This window comes from Lynx rufus, unplaced genomic scaffold (assembly GCF_022079265.1).
Source record: "Lynx rufus isolate CCGP_SWC_20201006 ecotype Redwood Valley unplaced genomic scaffold, mLynRuf1.p SCAF_4, whole genome shotgun sequence".
NCBI classification, from domain to species: domain Eukaryota; kingdom Metazoa; phylum Chordata; class Mammalia; order Carnivora; family Felidae; genus Lynx; species Lynx rufus.
Window position 1 is genome coordinate 146547477 of NW_025814856.1, and position 21906 is coordinate 146569382.

Consider the following 21906-nt stretch of genomic DNA (forward strand, 5'->3'; position numbering starts at 1 on the left):
GAGACCAGTGTTGCTATGATACCAAAACCAGAAAAAGACACTCCAAAAAAGAAAACTACAGGCCAGTAGCTCTGATGGACATAGGTGCAAAAGTCCTGAACAACATATTAGCAATTTGAATTCAACAATACAAAAAAAAAAAAAAAAATCATTCCCATGATCAAATGTTATTTATTCTGGGGATGCAAGAGTGGTTCAGTATTGACATTCAATCAGTGTGATACATCACATTAACAAGAGAAAGGTTAAAAACCATATGGTCATCTCATGAGATGCAGAAAATGTAGTTGACAAAATACAACATCCACTCATGATAAAAAACTCTCAACAAAGTGGTTTTAGAGGGAACATACCTCAACATGATAAAGCCCATATATAAAAAACCCACAGCTAACATTATACCGAGTGGGGAAAAACTGAGAGCTTTTTCTCTAAGATCAGGAAGAAGACATGGATGTCCACTCTCGCCACTTTTATTCAGCATAATTCTGGAACTCTTAACCACAACACTCAGACAAGAAAAAGAAATAAAAGGCATCCAAATTGGTAAGGAAGAAGTATAAAACTGTTAATATTTGCAGATGACATGATACTATCTATAGAAACCCTAAATACTCCACCAAAAAACTATTAGAACTGATAGATGAATTCAGTAAAGTTGCAGGATACAAAATTAATATACAGAAATTTATTGCATTTCTGTGCACTAATAACAAAGCAGAAAGAGAAATGAAGAAAATAGGTCCATTTACAATTGCACCAAAAAGAATAAAATACTTAGGAATAAACTTAACCAAGGAGGTAAAAGATGTGTACTCTGAAAAGTATAAAACACTGATGAAAGAAACTGAAGAGAACACAAACAAATGGAAAGACATTCTATGCTCATGGATTAGAAGAATTAATTAATAATGTTAAAATATCCATACTGCCCAAAGCAATCTACAGATTCACTGTAATCCCTATCAAAATTCCAATAGCATTTTTTCACAAAATTAGAACAAATAATCCTAAAATTTCTGTAGCACCACAAAAGACCCCAAACAGCCAAAGCAGTCTTGAGTAAGAAGAACACAGCTAGAGGTATCACAATCCCGGATTTCAAGATATACTACAAAGCTGTAGTAATCAGAATAGTATGGTACTGGCACAAAAATAGGTACATAGATCAATAGAATAAAGAGCCCAGAGATAAATCCACCTTTATATGGTCAATTAATCTATGACCACAGAGGCAAGAATATAAAATGGGGAAAATATAAAATGGGAAAAATGGTGCTGGGAAAATTGGACAGCTACATGCAAAAGAATGAAACTGGACTACTTTCTTTCACCCTTACACAAAAATAAACTCAAAATGGTTTAAAGACCTAAATGTGAGACCTGAAACCAGAAAACTCGTAGAAGAAAACATAGGCAGTAATCTCTTGGACATCACTTTAGCAACATATTTATGTATATGTCTTTTTAAGCAAGGAAAACAAAGAAAAAATAAACTACTGGGACTATGCCAGAATAAAAGTACTTTGCCCAGCAAAGGAAATCATCAACAAAACAAAAAGGCAGCCTATTGAATGTGAGAAGAGATTTGCAAATGATGTGTGTGTTAAGGGGTTAATATCTAAAATACATAATGAAGTTACACAACTCAATACCAAAAAACCCAAAGAATCCAATTAAAAAAAAAAAAAATGGTTGCAGGACCTGAATAGACATTTTTCCAAAGAAGACATATAAGTGGCCAACAGACACATGAGAAGATGCTCAACATCACTCATCATCAGGGAAATGCAAATCAAAACCACAATGAGATATCCCCTCACACCTCTCAGAATGGCTAGTATCAACAAAAAGACAAGAAATAAGAAGTGTTGGTGGGAATGTGGAGAAAACAGAACACTTGTGCACTATTGGTGGAAATGTACATTGCAGCCAGTGTGGAAAACAATGGGAATTTCTCAAAAAATTAAAAATAGAAATATCATGTGATTCAGTAATTCCACTACCGGGTATTTACCCAAAGAAAACAAAAACATTCATTCAAAAAGATATATGCATCTCTGTGTTAATTGTAGCATTATTTACAATAGCCAGATTTACAATAGCCAGAAGCAGCCCAAGTGTCCATCCATAGATGAATGGATAAGGAAGAGGACGTATATATACAATGGAATATTACTCAGCCATAATAAAGAATGAGATCTTGCCTTTGCAACAACATGGATGCACCTACAGGGTATTACGCTAAGTGAAATAAGTCAGACTGAGAAAGAAAAATACCCTATGATTTCACTTATATGTGGAATCTAAAAAACAAAACAAACAGACTCTTAAATACGGAGAACAAACTGGTGGTTGCCAGAGGGGAGGTGAGTAGGGGGATGGGCAAATAGATACAAGGCATCAGGAGGTACAAACTTCTAACTATAAAATAAGTCATGGAGATGAAATGGCATAGGGAATGTAGTCAATAATGTTGCAGTAACATCATATGGTAACAGATGGTGACTACAGTAATTTTGGTGAGCATTGCGTAATATATAGAATTGTCAAACGAATATGTTGTACACCTGAAACTAATATAAATATTGTATAATAATTACGCTTTTAAAAACCCCACTGCTTTTTCCCTTGTCCCTTCCCTTTCCTCACTTGAACTTACTGTCCTCCTCTTACTCTCACTGGGGCAGTCTGTGTTGCTTTAATATTCCCTTGGAGTGATGATGCAATGGGATAGTAATTCTTCACCAGTTTTCAGGAAAAGCCTTCAGAAACATTCAGCCTAGTGACTGCTTCATTAGGAAGAAGTTATTCACAGGGTTTGACATGCTTTACCTAGAAAATATTCATTCGTTTAGGTTTTTTGAGTATTGTTTTGAAAAAGCATAGGTTTGGTCTCTCCTGCCCAAAGAATGGAAACATTATGCTATGTGAAATAAGCCAGACACAAATGACAAATACCATGTTGATTCCACTTATATGACTTACCTACAATGGACAAATTCATAGAGACAGAAAGTAGAATCAAGAGGCTGGGGAGTTAGTGCTTAATGCATGCAGAGTTTCTGTTTGGGATGATGAATAAGTTCCGCAAATAATACAGCATTCTGAATGTACTTAATGCTCCTGAATTGTACATATTTAAGTGATAAATTTTGTTATGTATATTTTATGACAAAAAGGATTATTTTAGTAAAGTGGTCTTTAAACTTGACCACATAGTAGAATCATTCAGAGAACTTGTAATCCTAGTACCTAGGCCATACTCCAGACCAATTAAATCAGAATCTTTGGGGGTGAGATCCAGGCATGTATAGTGTTTAAAGGCGATTCCACTGTGCAGCCAACATTGAGAACCACTGTTGTAGATAATTTGCAAACTACTTCTCCTTCCTGTAATGTCAAAACCTATATGCAGGGGCGCCTGGGTGGCGCAGTTGGTTAAGCGTCCAACTTCAGCCAGGTCACGATCTCGCGGTCCGTGAGTTCAAGCCCCGCGTCAGGCTCTGGGCGGATGGCTCGGAGCCTGGAGCCTGTTTCCGATTCTGTGTCTCCCTCTCTCTCTGACCCTCCCCCGTTCATGCTCTGTCTCTCTCTGTCCCCAAAATAAATTAAAACGTTGAAAAAAAAAAAAAAAACCTATATGCAGAGTAGGCTTTTCCTACTAAATTATCAAAAAATGTTTATGTATACGATGCCACTACACATTTGGTAAATGTTAGGTAGGCAGGATGAAATTAAGAGAATGACAAAATTATTGGTAACAAAAATATTGAATTCTTGGGGCACCTGGGTAGCTCAGTTGGTTAAGCCTTTGACTTTGGCTCAGGTCATGATCTTGTGGTTCATGGGTTCGAGCCCCGTGTTGGGCTCTGTGCTGACAGTTCAGCCTGGAGCCTACTTCAGATTCTGTGTCTCCCTCTTTCTCTGTTCCTCCCCTGTTTTCACTCTGACTCTATCTCAAAAGATAAATAAACATTACCAAAAAAATACATATCTATCTATCTATCTATATCTATCTATCTATCTAGATAGATATATCGAATTCTTAAGTAGAACATAGCATATTTTGAGTAGAGTAAAAGAATAGTGGTATAATTAGGAATACTAATAAAAGGGAGTAGGCATATAAATTCCATGTGCAGGATACAACTAGACTAGCGAAAAATATTTGCAAATTATATGGCAAAGTATTAATATCCAGAACAGATTAATATATCCTTCAGATTAATAAGAAAGAGATGATTTGAAAAATAAGCAAAGCATCCTAAACAGTTCACAAAAGAGAAGATAATCAGTGAACGTATGGAAAGATTCTCAACCTCACTAGTAATGAAAATTAAAATGATTACCATTTCCCCCACATTCGATGAGTCAAAATAAGAAAGCTCGGTAATAAATGTGAAGGATGGTGTGAAAAAATGGGTATTGTTGTGTACTGTTGATGAGAGCAGGATTGGCCAACTTTTTGGAGGACAGTTTGGCAGTGTCTATTAAAACGTTAAATGCATGTACCTTCTAAGCAGCAATTTCACTTTGCTACTAGAGAAATACTCATGTGCACAAAGAAACATTTTACAAGGCCCGTAAATAACCTAAATGTTCATCAGCAGGAGAATGGTTAAATAAAAGGGCAAAGTCTGTATCGTGGACACTAGGCAACTACTTTTTAAAAGTGAGGTTATTCTAGTTGCACTGCCATGAGAAGATCTCTGTGACAGCATGTTGAGGGAGAAAAGTGAGTTGCAGTAAACTATGTACAATATGGTACTGTTTGTGTTTCATTTCATCACATAAAACTTTGCTCTTCCATCATATATTCATGTAAATGTATAGATTGGCCTATCAGGAAGGATGTTCTGCTTCTGACAGGTGACTGGATTGGGGAAGGTGGATGGAAAAAAGGACTGTGTTATTTCAGTTTTTTTTTGTACAAAAGAGTACAGCTGGGATGAGGTAGCAGAAACGGACCAATCTGAGACTCCTTCAAAGAGAAGGTAGAACTTTAAGAGCATTTTGATGAATGTGAGGGAGACAATTTGGTAGGTTGATGGGATGTGGAGACAGAGCAGAAGGGCTGGCCTGAGAGAAGAGTCTTGAAATGAGTGTCTTCATTGACTTGTGTTCTCTGAACTTCTTGTTCCTTCCAACTTGTTCTTCCCCTGTTTCTATGGGACTGTGTTTTATGGAGAAATGAGATTAAAAGAAGCTGCTGTTTCTGCTGGTGCTACTAGGGAATAGGGATATAGGACTGGCATTTCTAACAAGGAAAGCCACTTGCACTGTGAACAGAGGTCAGTGGTACAAATAATTCCAGATAGTGAGCAAAAAAATCTTTGCTTTTGCTTTCTAATGCCCTTTATTTTTTTTTTATTTATTTATTTTTTTAAGGAAAGATGTTTTCTTTTTTTTCAATTTTTTTTTTTTAACGTTTCTTTCCTTTTGAGACAGAGAGAGACAGAGCATGAATGGGGGAGGTTCAGAGAGAGAGGAAGACACAGAATCTGAAACAGGCTCCAGGCTCTGAGCTGTCAGCACAGAGCCCGATGCGGGGCTCGAACTCACGGACCGCGAGATCATGACCTGAGCCGAAGTCGGACGCTTAGCCGACTGAGCCACCCAGGCGCCCCTCTAATGCCCTTTAAATATCCATTTGAATATAATTGAGTCTGTCAACCTGGAGGGTCATGATTTTAAATTAAAATAATGAAGCCGCATTTCTCGAAATTTCTCGAAATTTATTATGTATACTCTTTTCCGTAGAGGGGGAGTTGGCAAACATTTTAATTTGCGAGGTCTTTTCTTGGTAACTGAATCAAAGTAAACACCAGGAGCCTCAAAAATCCTAGACTCGGGTACAAGCTGAGCGAAGAGTAGGCAGGCATTTGGGAATGTGTAAGGGTAATGTGTTGCTGGACGGCAGATTTATAAGGGGAAAATTTCTAACATAGTAAGGATTATTATTTCATTTTGGACAGATTAAACTTTTTAGAATTTTAGAGAATCTTTTTAAAAACCCTCTGTGGTTTCCACATAATCTTTACTTTTGACTGCCACTGGCAGGAATTTGGTATGTTTTTTCTTTGCTGAATGTGCCCTGGAAGGAGTGGTACTCTCCACTCTTTGCTGGTTTGGGGTGAGTTCACTGACCAAGCTAGGCACTTTAAGTCCATTTAGAACCCTGAATCAGAATGGGAGGCTGGGAAAGCTTGTCCAATTAAAGGACAGCCTGGGAGGGTAGGCTTTACCTTTGCTGAGCCTATTGATTGTCTCCCCTGGGGATTAAAGACAAACCTTCCTTAACAAGCACATTGAGTAGCTTGGGTTTCCAAAACTCTCCAGGACCAGTAATTAATCCAACTGGTAATGAGAACACAGTGCTGAATTCTGGAAAGAAATCATTTAACTCTTTCTGTACTGAACAGTTCATTTTCTCTTATTGATAGTCCCTTTAGCCTTAGCACTGTTTATTTGGGACATTATAAAAACAGCCTGATGGGGGCGCCTGGGTGTCTTAGTTAGGAGTCAGACTCTGGATTTCATGGTCTCATGGTTCATGAGTTCTAGCCCTGCATTGGGCTCTGTGCTGACAGGGCAGAGCCCGCTAGGCATTCTCTCTCTCCCCCTCCCTCTCTGCCCCTGCCCCAAGTATGTGTGCTCTCTCTGTCAAGATAAATAAATAAACTTTAAAAAAAGTCTGATGGAAAATTTCCTTTTTCAGTGAAGTCACATTATTTCTGTGCATTTAAAAGCAAAGAACAGTCTTCATCCCCCAAATGTACAGACTTGACAAATGAACTTTTATTGTACAAAGTGCTTTTTGCCTCTTGTTTTGATATGTGGGCAAATTTATACAGTTGGTAATTAATAAAAATCTAAAATCTGCCTCTGAATCAGAATTTGTACACCAGCAGTTACATTGCACTCTGGTCCCATTTTTTAACTGTTAATGGAAGTCTTTGCCTGTGGGCGTAACCATCCCCCCCCCCCCCCCGCACCCGCCCGCTCCACCGTGTTGCTTGTCTCTCCTACTCTCTTCTTCCCAGGGCTTTGAAACATTTCCTATCCAGGTTTCTGACACATAGAACATCTTTGACGGGCTTCCTAGGTCTTGTTCTCTCTTTCTTCTAATTATGGTTACACTGAGTCCCATTTTCTAGTAATTTCCGTTAGTAATCTGCTTGTACACTTTAAAAAAAAATGCTCAGGGTCGCCTGGGTGACTCTGTCAGTTAAGCGTCTGTCTTCAGCTCAGATCATGATCTCATGGTTTGTGAGTTCGAGCCCCACGTCAGGCTCTGTGCTGACAGCTCAGAGCCTGGAGACTGTTTCAGATTCTGTTTCTCCCTCTCTCTCTGGCCCTCCCTGGCTCGTGCTCTGTCTTTCAAAAAATAAACATTAAAAAAGGAAAAAAAAAATTTTAAATGCTTGAAGATCCCGCAGAACAAATCACCTGCACTATCTATGTATTGGGGATATGTGAGTAATAACTCCCTTCCTGAAGGCATGGAATTGGTCTAGATGGTCGCTTTTTGATTCTAGCATTCTTTATTTCTCTTCTTCAACCATATTTACACAGATACTTACAAACTCATTCTTCTCCCTCTTCTGCATTTTTTCACCATACCCACCTTGAAGAACTAAGGATAAATGTCTTTCCGTACATCACTGTGTTTAGTATTAGAAAACCATTTCAGAACATTGGTTTTTTTCATTGAATTTGAAGAGGCGGGTGCCTGGGTGGTTCAGTCGGTTGGATGTCTGACTCTTGGTTTTGGCTCAGGTAGTGATCTCACTGTTTGTGGGTTCAACACCCACATCATGCTCTGTGCTGACAATGAGCCTGTTGGGATCCTTTCTCTCCCAAGGCTCTATCTCTCTCTCATATTAAATAAATAAACTTAAAAAAAAAAAAAAGAGGGCTGATGACTGAAGTAATAATAGTAAAACTGCTATTCATCCAATGCAGCTATGTATATATACCCACTATGTGATCCTTTGAATTGACCCTATATGCTTGCCATTATCATTACTGCTTTGCAGTTGAGGGAATTAAGATTCAGAGAGCGAGCTAGTGTTCCGAGCCAACTCTCTGAGTCTAGAGCTTGTGTTCTTATTGAGTGATTGAGAACAAACTGACTCAAGAAGTAGTCAAGATCTATTTCACAAAGAATGTGGGATTTGCTGGGCAATAGGGAACAAGTGTCGGCTTGAAGCTTGAGCTTGAGAAGGTGCTCCCATGGGGGGAACAAATCCGAAGGCATAGAAGCAGAAATGAGTTCAGTTTATAAGACAGTGCAGAGACTCACCTAATGAGGACCAAGGCTGCTTGTTGGCAATTAGCGGAAACTGGGTGTGGTGGGAGGCCAGGCGGTGGCAGGTGGCAAAGCTGGACAGAGGAGTCCAGTTGAGTTGCTAGTAGTGAGAAGCCATTTGAAAGTTTTTGAGCCTTGGAGCTGCGCAGCATTTAGGGAAACCTGTCTGTTAAGGATTCATGGGATGGGAAGAGAGGGGAGAATGTGGAGTTACACAAGAAGGTCATCTGGAAGGATGCACTAGCCTTGGGCTGGGAAGTGGGGACAAAGGTGGGACTAGAGAAGAAGTGATGGAGAGCCCAGGCACTTCAAAGAAGAAAGAGCTGAACCTGCGTGGAGTAGCTAGATGGGTTTGAAGGAAAGAGGTAAAGCTGACCGAGATTTTGAGCTTGGCTGTCTAGGGAAAGAAGGTGGGGTTCTCCTGGCCAAGAGTAAGACTTCAAGAAGATAGGTGGTTGGAGAGAGGGCAGAGGAGGCTTTGAAGTGAGTAGGCTGGTGCTCTGCCCACACTTCCCATAACCTATGAGTCCTTGAAACCCAGTGGAAAGCCTGATATGAGAGAGCCAAAATGCAAGACAGCCATGTGCCAGGGTGACCCAGGACTGGGGAGTGTGGGAGACTGTGGTGCGAACGGGTGGGGCATCAGAAGCTGGAAGTCAGAATTAGAGAATGCGTGAGGTTCCAGGCGGGATTTGAGCCGACTCTGACAGCAAGTTCTTTCTGAACATTGTCGTCTTTTGTTAATTTAAAGGTATTTAGCCTTCTTATTTCATTATCTCCAGCCTCTGCTAGGTACAGATATAAAGAACTCTCCTTTTGGAGAATGTTCGTTCATGGGATTAAAAGAAAAGAGACGGACGAAAGCCATTTTTTTTTATATGAGGAAACACAAATATTGTGTGTGAGGATTAAGCCTTTTCCTTCTCTATGTGTCTGAGGCTAGAAAAAAACACACTCCCAGGAAACTAAGATAAAGGGAAAAATGACTTTGAGATGCACTTTCTTAAAATAACTGAAGAGATGACCTCATGAGCCAGCTGATAGCCTGGGTTTGCAAACGGATACATTTCTATTAGCCTGCTGCTTGATGTCGCAGAGCCAAATATATATGCAGTGTATTATATCATATCCTGTAGGCAGGAGACTGTCTGGGAGAGGCGGACTTGGGGAGGTGAAGTAGCAGGCTGGGCACAAGGATTGACGGTGTAAATATCGTCAACCAGAGCTCTGTTTATTAGGGAAGCATGATTCCCTATTATTATATGATATGATAATTATATAAGAATTGGTATCATCTTCTGGTAAAATATTATTCAGATAAGAACACCTGATATTTAAATAGGCTCTTCAGTATAAAAGTGGTGTTGCACTCATTCTCTCATTAATACTTAAGTATTTCCATTTCTGTTGCCCCTCCCCCCCCCCACCGCCTTCTCTCTCTTTTACACCTGCAAGCCCATGTCCTTGGGTCTGACTCATTGCCGAAATTGTCTTATCCTTTTGGTCTTTAGGTATAGAGGCAGTGTGAGTGTGTCCTTAGTTGAAGGATGCTGCTTATCTCTGAAGTGTTGCAGGGGTTAAAAGGAAAGCAGTAGGTCTGGGGAGGGATGTTATAATTTGATTAGTTGCTTCTCTTGCCAAAAATCATTGCAGACGATTAAGAATGTTCACAAAGTAGGCTCCCCTTCTCCTCCAGCATATACACTCAATATGGTTACTGTGCCAGGAGATAAAGAATGGCCGTTGTCTCTGGTTTAACACCTGCTTGGTCTGGATTCAGTTTGTAAAATAAATCTGCATGAAGTCCATAATGTGTTTAAGATGACATATGCTTGACTCTATTTGTATGTCAGACTCACAGACATTGGCCTAGCATACTAGAAATTTTCAGGAAAAGCTTTAGGGTCATTTTCCCTTTTTAAGTAGAGCCTATTTATTTTCCTGTTTGTAAACAACCAGCTTCCTGAATTCTCTTGCTGTTTATAGTAGCTTTTCATTTGATTCTCTGGGGTTTTCCAGATGCACAGTCATATCACCTACAAATAATGATGATTCTACCTGCTCCTCACCTCTTATTTCCCTTATCTAATTGCCAGGTTCCTAACTCCAGAACAATACTGAAAACATGTTGACTTTGTTAGACACCTTGAATGCATGGAAAACTGTAGAAGGGAAATGAGGGAAATATCATCAGTGGTATCTTAGGGAGAAATCAAACTTGAGGGCAGGTATTCATCTTCTAAGGACAAGTAGGGGCTGTGAAATACAGCTTAATGTATACTTTACCAACATACACACACACACACACACACACACGTGTATAATTCTCAGTCACCCATGGAGCTGTGGTAACCTGTGGAAAACAATGGGTTCTCATCATTCACATCTTGGAATTCTCTGGGACCCTCCAGGAAAGCTCTCTGTTTTATTATCTTAGAATTTGGTGGAAGATACAAAGACATCCCAGATGTCTTTCATGACTGCTGATGACCACACTCTTGTCTTCTAGGCCCAGCTTCGGGCATTTATTCCAGAGATGCTCAAGTACTCCACAGGTCGGGGAAAACCAGGCTGGGGCAAAGAAAGCTGCAAGCCCATCTGGTGGCCCGAAGATATCCCGTGGGCAAATGTCCGGAGCGACGTCCGCACAGAAGAGCAAAAGCAGAGGGTGAGGGTTTCTCAGACCTGAGTAGCCTGTTGTTTTTCCATTCTGAATCAACTATGCTAAAAAGCCTAAAAACATGTGTGTGATAGTTGAACCTGTCTCCCAAAAGAAGTCTGATATTCTCTGATTTGCAGCCTTTCCCATTCATCACATCATCACTGTAGACGTGGGATGGGTCCCTGAATTTACACTTCCTTCTGCCTAGTTGCCTTTTGGAGCAGTTTTTATATTATGAGATGATTGGAAAAAACGGAAGAAACTTCACAAAAAAGCATAAATTACTTCAAAGACTTAGAAATGTCCTTATTCCTGGTTAGCAAGAACCACCGTTGAAAAATATAAATAATAGAATTAGATGTGAAGTTGGTGGAGGCGGCTGATAACGACACTTTTTAAAAAGGTGGACTCAACTAATTGTCATCCCTTGCCTTTTCTGCATATTTGTTTCTTAGCTTGGAAGTTTATTGGGAATCTTAACATAAAATTCTTGGCAAAAGAGTAAGCTTCTTTTGTGAGAAGTTTAAGAGTTGGCCTCAGGTTAGGATGGGGTATAAAACCCAAAACCTAAACCAGACTTTGCTCAGGAGGGAAACCGGTGGGAGATCTTTGGCATTTAGTGCCGAGTGTCTTTGTGCCACAATCGGCCTGAGGGAGCTCACTCTGTATAGGTTTGATTTGGTTTGTTAAATAAGCAGCTGCTTATTCCGTAGTGGGACTGAATGGCCAACATTCTTTGTGACTTTTTAAATGTGCTTTTCTGGTCTTTTCGTGACAGGTTTCATGGACCCAGGCACTACGGACCATAGTTAAAAACTGTTATAAACAGCATGGGCGGGAGGACCTTTTGTATGCTTTTGAAGATCAGCAAACACAAACACAGGCCACAACCACACACAGTATAGCCCATCTTGTACCATCACAGACCGTAGTCCAGACCTTTAGTAACCCTGACGGCACTGTCTCACTTATCCAGGTGAGTAAAACTATGGTTACGAAACTGTGGTTTCTGAGGTGGACCGGTGGGCACCTCACCTCAGACTGGAGAAAGTTTGCTTCATGTAAACCCTTATGTAACTTTTTAAAGCTCCTCAAGATCTTTCTATCTGAAATTTATTTTTAAAAAATATTTTAAATTGTTCCCAATTTGTTAGCTACAGAGCTATAAGATAGCTTTTCTGGACGTTTCCCGAACAAAGCACTATAAAAATGGCATCTTTTTTATGCTTTCATTCTGTCAGGGGCTAGGAGCTATTCCTTCTAAATTACCTCTTCTGAGGGGCGCCTGGGTGGCGCAGTCGGTTAAGCGTCCGACTTCAGCCAGGTCACGATCTCGCGGTCCGTGAGTTCGAGCCCCGCGTCAGGCTCTGGGCTGATGGCTCAGAGCCTGGAGCCTGTTTCAGATTCTGTGTCTCCCTTTCTCTCTGCCCCTCCCCCACTCGTGCTCTGTCTCTCTCTGTCTCAGAAATAAACATTAAAATTAAAAAAAAAAAAATTACCTCTTCTGAGGTAAAATGCAATTTGTTAGTAGATAGGGAATGTCTAAAATTCAGATTGGGATAAGAATAGAAAGTTGGTTGACTGATATTGGGCACCGATGGTGAAACATGATAGCTTCTAATATTGATTTATTTGGTTGAAATAAAATTCTGGAACTCCTGTAAGTGTCTGAGACGACTTTAGAAACTCATTTCACATTATGAAGCATATTAACCAGTACCTATGCTGAATTGTGGATTAAATGAATCTTGACTCCTGAGTAAAGGAAAGGTAGAAGAATCCATCCACTGACACGTCTCACTTTCCATATTTTTCTTTAGGTTGGTACAGGGGCAACAGTAGCCACATTGGCTGATGCTTCAGAATTGCCAACCACAGTCACTGTTGCCCAAGTGAATTATTCTGCTGTGGCTGATGGAGAGGTAAGAAAGAGGATTTGTTCTGCAGCTGCTTAAATACTTAAATGTGTAGGTGAGGGAGTAGTTAGGGTCCAGAAGATAACGACACCAGGCAGCTTACACATGTGTAGCATAAACCTTTTGAAACATCAGACCATGACAGTTTTGCAGAGTATCTCATGCTGTGTATATGAATTATAATAACTAAAAGTCCTAGATCTTTATGATTTAGACCAGTCAGAAACTTACAACTTTACGTTTGCAGTATAGCATTTTTGTATAATACATAGCAAAAAGAGATCATCTGTGTCATACTTTTATGCTGTGAATCCCAAAGAATTTAATCGTTGGGCTTAATTTTTTAACAATTAGATCGTTAAAACTAGAGCTGACCAAAGAGTTCTTTGAAGGGATAAATATGTTTGTAAATCAGTAGTCATCAGTTATTACATTTTAAATATGCCTTTGAAAAGACTTTATGAGAAAATACTCCTCTACCAAAATCAAGGTAACCATGGGATGTTAACCTAAAGGTAGCTACCTTTAACTGAGCACTTGATAAACTAAGTGCTCAACCCTCTATTAAGAATAGGTTCTGTTATCATCTTCACTTTATAGATGAGAAAACGGAAACATGTAGAAGTTAGGTGACTTGCCCAAAGTCACAGAATAAGTGTCGGAGCTGTGTAACACGTTTAGAAACTGCTGTCTAGGCTCTGAGCTCTGAGCCATCAGTGAAGGTCAGGAAAGGGTTCGTTAAGGCACTGCAGGCTTTTCCCCTAAAGGTACCAGGGTGGTATACCCGTGAAGTGGGAAAAACAGCGAACAAATGTCAAAGAGCAGTGTTAGAAATAAAGCTAAAGGTACCCTTGTTCAAAACCATGGCGCATTTCCACTCAGAACACCACAGAGTCATTTTCACTTGCGCAACTCAGGAAAGGGAGAGAACTGATAAAAGTCTCATGGCTAGGGGGATGAAGAGAAACAACCGGGCTACCCGGTCAGCCAGCATGAAGTGAGCCCCTGCCATAACGCAATGATATGTTAGATGCGTGGAGTTGATTTACACAGGAACCCTGCTCCTCAAGAAGCTCCTGTCTGGAGGGGGAGAGAAATGTCTGCAGAAATGAACCATGGTCCATGCTGTACGACATGCTGCACAGTGGTCTATGCCTTCAGGAGAGATTGTTTCCAGCTAGGGAGTCTGAGGTTTGGGGGGAGGAGCCAGCGTTTGGTTTTGCAGTATAGAAAGGTAACAGTCAACAGGATATTTACTTTTAGAAGCATATAAACATCATGTAAGAGTATGGAATAGCTGAGGGAAAAACTCGTCAGTCCCCAAACACTAAAACTGGAGGGCTCTCCTTGAAGTGTGAAAGAGAGAGAAAAGACAGTGGTGGGTGCGTTTACTGAATTTGTTAACTCTTTGACTTATTCAAAGTTATCAACCATATCTCCTCCCTACTGGATGTTTCGTGATACTATTTAAAGAAAGTGACTTTGTGTTTCTTAAACACTTCTCTAGGGACTAATTCTTTGGAGCCCATTTTACTAAATAACTTCACATATATGGTGGTAATTAACACATTCAGAAGTTCACGGAAAAATATGAAGAATAAAAAAAAAATCTCAGTTACTTACCTAGGGCTTTTTCAGCACACTAACATTATTTATAAGTCATCTGTTGTAGAAGTGGGTGGATGACAGAAATAGCCTGCTGGTACACACCTAAATTCAGTCAGATTAAAAAAAAAAAAAAAGGAACTCCTCCCACGCTTCCAATGAAACAAAACAAAGAGAAGAAGCACAGGTTATCTCAGAAAGTGACAAAATGTTTTCCATTTTATAGTGTGATTTATTTGGCTTCTCATTTGTCCTAGATGTTGACATGGTTGTTAGCATCTCAGTTGTGAGCCGTAAGAACTGAAATTACTCAAAATACCTCACTACTTAACGGCAGATAAGACCACATCAAGTTAATGAAACATTACATCAGATGACTCAGTAAAAACATCCTACTGCCTTTTATTTAGCATCTTTTCTCCCAAGGAATAGAAAGTACTCTACAAAAATAAACGATACCTACACTTTTAGAAGTTGTGAGGTCATTTTGTTATCCTAACCTTGCCTGTGAGAGGGAGCTCTTACCATGAGACCACACTGCCTTCGAAATCCAGTTAGTTACCTTTAGTTACATTTATTAGAAGGACCGCTGGGGGTCTGTCTCTTGTGGTAATATATGGTCTCCCAAATCTTTTTGAGTACTCTTTTTGAGTACTCTGTGTGCTCAGAATACCCAATAATTCTAAGTACAGTTGACCCTTGAACAGCATGAGAGATAAGGGCGCTGATCCCCCTGTGCAGTCAAATTCACGTACAGCTTTGACTCCTTCAAAATTTAATAGCCTACGATCAAGCAGAAGCCTTACTGATAACATAAACAATCGATTAGCACGTATTTTGTATGTTATATGTGTTGTATCCTGTATTCTTACAATAAAACAAGCTAAAGAAAATATTAAGAAAATTATAAGGAAAACACGCTTACAGTACTGTACTACTGTGTTTATTGAAAAACAAATCCACTTATAAGCAGACCCAGAGAGTTCAAACCTGTGTTGTTCCAGGGTTGACTGTAGTTTCAAAGAAACAAAAAAATCTCTCACCTTAGGCAGCTTTAAACTAATTAAGGACACAGAACAAGTTGCATAGACATTTAGAAATGAACAAGGAAAGAATTTCAAAATATTGTGAAATAAACTATGTTGATTTCAAAGTATTTATACAATTTCAGTTTTGATGGCATATTTGCAAATGCACATGAGTTTGAGAATTTACTCTGTTGTGTGATAAGACCACCAGTTGGTAGTGGTGATGTTAATTGCATTTAAGTGGCAAGAAAGTCAAATTTTGAAATAGAATGGTATCTGATTATCATGGTATATATATGTGGTTCTGTTAGAAGAAGAAGAAACCAAAGTACAAAGACATTGGAGACATGAATTTTAAAGTTGTGTTGTGGTTTTTTTTGAAGTTTATTTATTTTGAGAGAGAGAGTGCAAAGTGGGGTAGGGGCAGAGAGAGATGAGAGAGAGAGAATAATGCCAGACAGCCCCGATGTGGGGCTCCAACTCACGAACCATGAGATCATGACCTGAGCTGAAATCAAGAGTCGGACGATTAACCGACTGAGCCACCCAGACACCCCGGAGACATGAATTTAAAACTGAACCATCAACACGTAACAATAACAGTAGCACAACTTACTTTAGATGGTTTTTTTAACGAATGTCAGTTTAACTGAGATCCAGGTAGGCTAAAGAACAAGTAGGAAAACATGAATAAAGGAATACGTTCTCCATCCTGCCATTCAGTATACTTTCTGAGCCCTATGCCAGGTACTGTAGATTCTGTAGATACAGGAAATTAAAGGCTGCTCTTGCTCTTCAGGAGCACACAGGTAGGTGGTAGAGAAAAACATACCAAAGCACAATGGCAATGAGGTAAGAATTTAGTAGAAGCAAGCCTGGGGTGCTGTGGAACACAGAGGAGAGGTCCTGAGCCTTGGACCATAGGGGAGTGGAGTTGTCTGGGCTCCTTCGGGCTCACCTGAGTTCAGACTAGAAGGGTGAACGGGAAGCAAAGCTAGGAGTTGTGTTCCTGTCAAAAGGAGTGCATGTAGCGCACTGCACTGGGAAGGCGTGGAAGGGCCTCGGGGTTCACTGTAGCTAGAGGGATAAGAGTAACCACAGTTTGGAGGGCCTCGTTGGAGTGGGTCTCTCAGAAAAGCATTGATGCTAACTGTACATCCTCTGAATATCTTTCCCTCCTAGGGCTTGGGGCCCTTTCTCTGGGACATGGTGACATCCGGCATAGATAACCACACAGTGGCTCCCAACAGATGGAAAGGGAGAGCAACAAGAGCTCAAGCAAATACAACTAAAGCACTGAGGCTGAAGAATAGGAAATTCCAAAGAAATGTTAACACCCAAGTGATTTATTTATCACCTGCCATTATTCTGAATAGAAATCTCTTCGTCTGCTTCTTCTTCCTACTTCCTCTCTACCCTTTGCCACCATCCATTAATCTTTCATGCCATATAATTTAACTTCCTTAAAGTATACTGTATATGGCAACTTTCTAATACCATTTTTACTGCAAATACAGTTGTAACTAAATGTGTATACATTAAATTGCTACCATTGGAGTCTGAGTCTTGGGAGAGCTGCACTAGGCCAAGCTCTGCAGTGGGATGGGCAAAAATCTAGACGGGCAGATCTGGAAAGAGGAAGACTGTTTAATGGCAAAAGGTGACAGGGCTGGCCGGCTTCGGCTGATGTTTTGAGCGCAATCATAGACCATCTGCGGATTCGCGGTGTAGCTTGCCGTTGAAAGTGGCATTATTTACACTGACACTCACTGGAGTAATGAAATCAAAGAGATACTAACTCCCGGGAAGCAAGAGTTTTGTGAGTTCCCAAGTGGGCAAATTTGCAGCTCTAAGGGAAGGAAGTGGGATGTCTCTGCCTCTTAGTGACGGGCCCTGAAGTTTTGCTGGCACAAGCCACTGCCTGTGCGAACTCAGGGCGAAAACTAGGGTAGTTCAAAGGAGTGTCCCATTTTCTGGGAGGCTTTTGGCAGGCATTCTGAGAAGCACCATCATAACCTAAGTGTGGTCATAGAACCAAAGCAGGAGGCATTTTAAATCTCTACCTCTCCTAAGCTTGGGACACAGTAAACATGCAGGAGGCACGAGGTCTCCACTCACCGGGCCCAAGTAGTACGAATCAGGAACAGTAAGAGCTCCAGTAAGCAGAGCTAATGTCCTGAGACCCGAGTCCATAGAAACATTGTACCTGAGCTGATTGATTTGCCACCCTCCATATTTTCGAATAGAAATTGCTTTCACGCTGTCCCTGCCGCTTTTTGTTTTTGAGGGGGAATAATTCATCAACTAACACTTACCGAGCAAAACCGACTGAAGTAGCTAGACACGGGTATCTAGGACTGAGAAACCTCTACATGTGGTTCTCAGGGCACCGCCCACCACACACCCAGGACATTTGATAATATCTGGAGATGTTTTGGATTCTCATGACCGAGGAGGGTGCTGTTAGCATCTGGTAGTAGGTAGAAGCCAGGGATGCTGCTAAACGTCCTGCATGGCACAGGACAGCCCCCCACAGCAAAGACTTGTCTGGCTTCAAATGTTAATCGTGCCGATGCTGAGAACCCCTGTGCTAAATCTTGCACACCTGAAATCTCATCTGTCCTGTCACCAGAGTTTTTTGTTTGTTTCATTTTGTTTCTTCATAATTCTACCCCCCTCCCCGCCGACTAAAAGGCAAGCAGTTTTTGCTACATTTAAAAAAAAAAATTGTTTCCTGAATTTGGCAGTTTCCATCAAAAATTAAAATACAGCGTAACTGATATACAATCCCACTTCTAAGAATTCATTCTATAAATAGACTCCCCAAAAATATACAACATAGGATGTAAAGATATCCATCACAGTATTGCTTGTAATAGCAAAAGACTAAAAACTACCTAAATGCCCTTTAAAAGATGGCTGGTTAAATAAATCATGGTGTACCTCTACAATACAATGCTTTGCAGCCATTGTTATGAATCATGAATGAATGAAGCAGTTTTATACATTCCAAAATAGAATAATTTCAGAGATGTATTGTTGGCGACACAAGCAAGGTACAAAAAGATAACAAAGAATATGCTGCCATTTATATTTTTTAGGAAGGCGTAGAAAGGGGGAAATAGTGAGTGTGTGTGTGTAAATAAGCTTGCATATAAAGAGACTATCCCTGCAAAGCTACACAAGAAATAGGGAACAGTAGTCACTTCTGTACCCAAGGTCTGGAGTACTGGCATTATATGCCCTTTGGTACCATTTGAATGTTTTCAAAATTATATTTATTGTCTATTCAAAAATGCTAATTTTTAAATTTTTTGGTTTAGTCAAAATGTTCAATCTGAGCCATGTCAATGTATTACCTATTCAAAAGAACTCAAAAGAATAGGTAATACATTGATATGTCTCAGATATTTTTAAAAGTATACATTGGAAAATCTTGCTTTCTGTCTCCTATCCAACCTATTCCCACAACTCCCTTCCCCCCACACACACCAAGGAAAATAATTTCAATGGTTTCTTTTGTGTCCTTCCAAAATTTCTTTATGCAAATATAAGTAAATTCAAATATATATTCTAATACCCCCCTTTTCATACACAAAAGATAGCATACTAAAAACCCTGTTCTGTACATTGTAGGTCATGCTAATTTAAAAATGTGTCTGTATTTGGCTGAGCACATAGCAATGTATCATAAGCCTTTTGTGACTTTGATTCTTTACTATCGTGTCCTCTCTGCCTCAGGTGGAACAAAATTGGGCCACGTTACAAGGAGGTGAGATGACCATCCAGACGACGCAAGCATCAGAGGCCACCCAGGCCGTGGCGTCACTGGCAGAGGCCGCAGTGGCAGCTTCTCAGGAGATGCAACAGGGAGCTACAGTCACCATGGCACTCAACAGGTGGAGGCAGGGGTGGGGGACTAGATGAGGACAGTGGATCTGCCCCTGCCTGTAGGTTGTAAAGAGAAATGTTGCACTGCAGTTTGTCACAGTTGGCAGTTGGAGCTTAATCCTCTCAGCCCACGGAGTATCGTCATTTGACTTATCACCAGCCTTTCCCAGCCCGTTCCTGCACTCCGTCACCCACCCCCACAGCCAGTCCTGCCTTCTGACTTCCAGCTCGAGTCTGCTGGTCAAGAGACCGTGACCCCTTTTCCTTTCTCCTATTCTGTGCCCTTTAACCAACCAAAAAACGCAAGGTTTGAGGACTTTGTGTTTTTAATGGGACCAAAGGATATAATAAAGCAAGAAGCTTCAGGATTGATTTTCTATTTACCCTACAAAACAAATTGCTTTTAGTCATTCTTTCACTTCTACAAAAGAAACCACCTTTTTTTTTTTACATTTATTTATTTATTTATTTATTTATTTATTTATTTATTTATTTATTTATTTTTGAGAGAGAGAGAGAGAGAGAGAGAGAGACAGAATGCAAGAAGGGGAGGGGCAGAGAGAGAGGGAGACGCAGGCAGGCTCCAGGCTCTGAGGTGTCAGCACAGAGCCCGACGTGGGGCTCGAACTCACGAACCACGAGATCATGACCTGAGCTGAAGTCGGACGCTTAACCGACTGAGCCACCCAGGCGCCCCTACACTTATTTATTTTTGAGAGACAGAAACAGTGAGCAGGGGAGGGACAGAGAGAGAGAAGGAGACACAGAATCCAAAGCAGGCTCCAGGCTCCGAGCTTTCAGCACGGAGCCTGACGCAGGGCTCGAACCCACGAACCGTGAGATCAGGACCTGAGCCGAAGTCGGATGCTTAACTGACTGAGCCACCCAGTCACCCTGAAACTACTTTTTGTTAGGGACATTAATCCATTTAATCCATGTTGAGAGCTGATTTTACTGACTTTCCAGGAAATGTTTTCCTTATCAGTGACTTTCTGAAATCAGTTTTGGCTTACTGGGAAAAATCATTGAAATATTTCTTTTCAGGGATGTTTAGGAAGGATGCTGCAGAATGGGTCACTCCAGTGATTGAAGGTTTCCAAAACTAAATTATATTGTTCCCTGCTTGGTTTCCTTCTGTTGGTTCTGTTGACAGAAAAGATCATCCCCACATCGTTCTTTTTCTTCTTCATTGCGGACATAATTTTATTTTCCAGTGGACCCAGGCATTTGAACCAATATTTAAGAGTGTGGGCCTTGAAGCCAGACAATCTGGGTTTAAACTACAACTCCATCACCCACTTAGCTGTTTGACCTTGGATAATTTACTTGAACTCAGTGCCCAGGCTTTCCTCTTCTGTAAAATGGGGATAAAAACAGCAGCTACCTCTGTTGGGTAGGGGTGTTGTGAGAACTGAGAAGGCCAATGTGTGCGAGATCCGTAGATCAGTGCCTGGCATACGATAGGTCTGTTGCCACCATTATGTGCAACAGCTGTTGTTAGTCTCAGACAGTCACTGAACTCTTAGGACATGCCTGCACTCTGCTAGGTAAGGTTGTAAATAAACAGCGCTCTAAGATACCATGCCTGCCCTCAAAGAAGTCATGTTATTAACCCTGGGGAAATTGACTTAAGTAAAACAGTTAGTGAACACTATTCCTCAGAATTTAATGCACTGTCGAATCATGTAGTACACACCACGAGCACTGCAGAAATTCAGAGGAAGGGGATCACCTCCTCCAAAATTGAAGAGTCAGCCGAAGTTTAGATTGGTTGTGATAAATAACTAGAAAGCCTCAATAAGCTGACGCGCAAATGACTTCCATGTGGCTGTATAGTATGGGGGGCTGAGAAGAAGGTTCTGAGGTCACATAGATTCAGGTTCGAATTCTAGCTCTGCCACTTACTAGCCATTTGATCTTGAGAAATTTAACGCCTAGGCCTTGGTTTCCTCATCATTATAAGGCTAATTCTCATCATATGGAATTAAAAAAGTTTCACGGAGATGATGTAAATAAAACTCTCATCGAAGTACACAGCCCCTAGTTAGCACTTCAGGAATTACAGTTACCATGTAATTTTCATTTTTTTTAAGGTTTTATTTTAAAGTAATCGCTATACCCAACTTGGGGCACAAACTCACAACCCCAAGACCAAGAGTCACATGCTCTACCAACTAAGCCAGCCAGGCACCCGAGGGTTATCATTTAAGTTGTATTTTCAATTTTGTGTATTCAGAATCGCTTATAATGAGAACAGATTAGCAATAGAAGGTCAGTTAGGAAGAGGCGGACCAGGTGTGATTTGTTAAAGACTTGGAAACTAAAGTAGTAAGAGTGGCGGTAAAGTGAGTTTGAAGGGAGTGTGGCCAGACTTGGTGGTTGATTAGGTATGGAGTGCACGAGCGCGCGCGTGTGCACGCACACACACGCACACACACATGCACTCACCCAGGGGTACTCTAAGTGACCTGGGATTGAAACTCTTTTTCT

At 40.6% G+C, this 21906-nt stretch overlaps 1 protein-coding gene across 3 annotated transcripts in view; it reads left to right on the top strand.

Moving 5' to 3' along the window:
- NRF1 (nuclear respiratory factor 1) overlaps positions 1–21906 on the top strand; it is a 145396-nt gene that overhangs the window by 84006 nt on the left and 39484 nt on the right. The window contains exons 6-10 of one of the 3 annotated variants that reach the window (XM_047097458.1): positions 10824–10982; positions 11755–11952; positions 12797–12898; positions 16708–16866; positions 19267–19424. In XM_047097458.1, coding sequence (XP_046953414.1) covers positions 10824–10982; positions 11755–11952; positions 12797–12898; positions 16708–16866; positions 19267–19424 — 776 coding nt within the window. The remainder of the gene's footprint in view (positions 1–10823; positions 10983–11754; positions 11953–12796; positions 12899–16707; positions 16867–19266; positions 19425–21906) is intronic. The other 2 variants (XM_047097459.1, XM_047097460.1) reach the window with 2 other exon arrangements.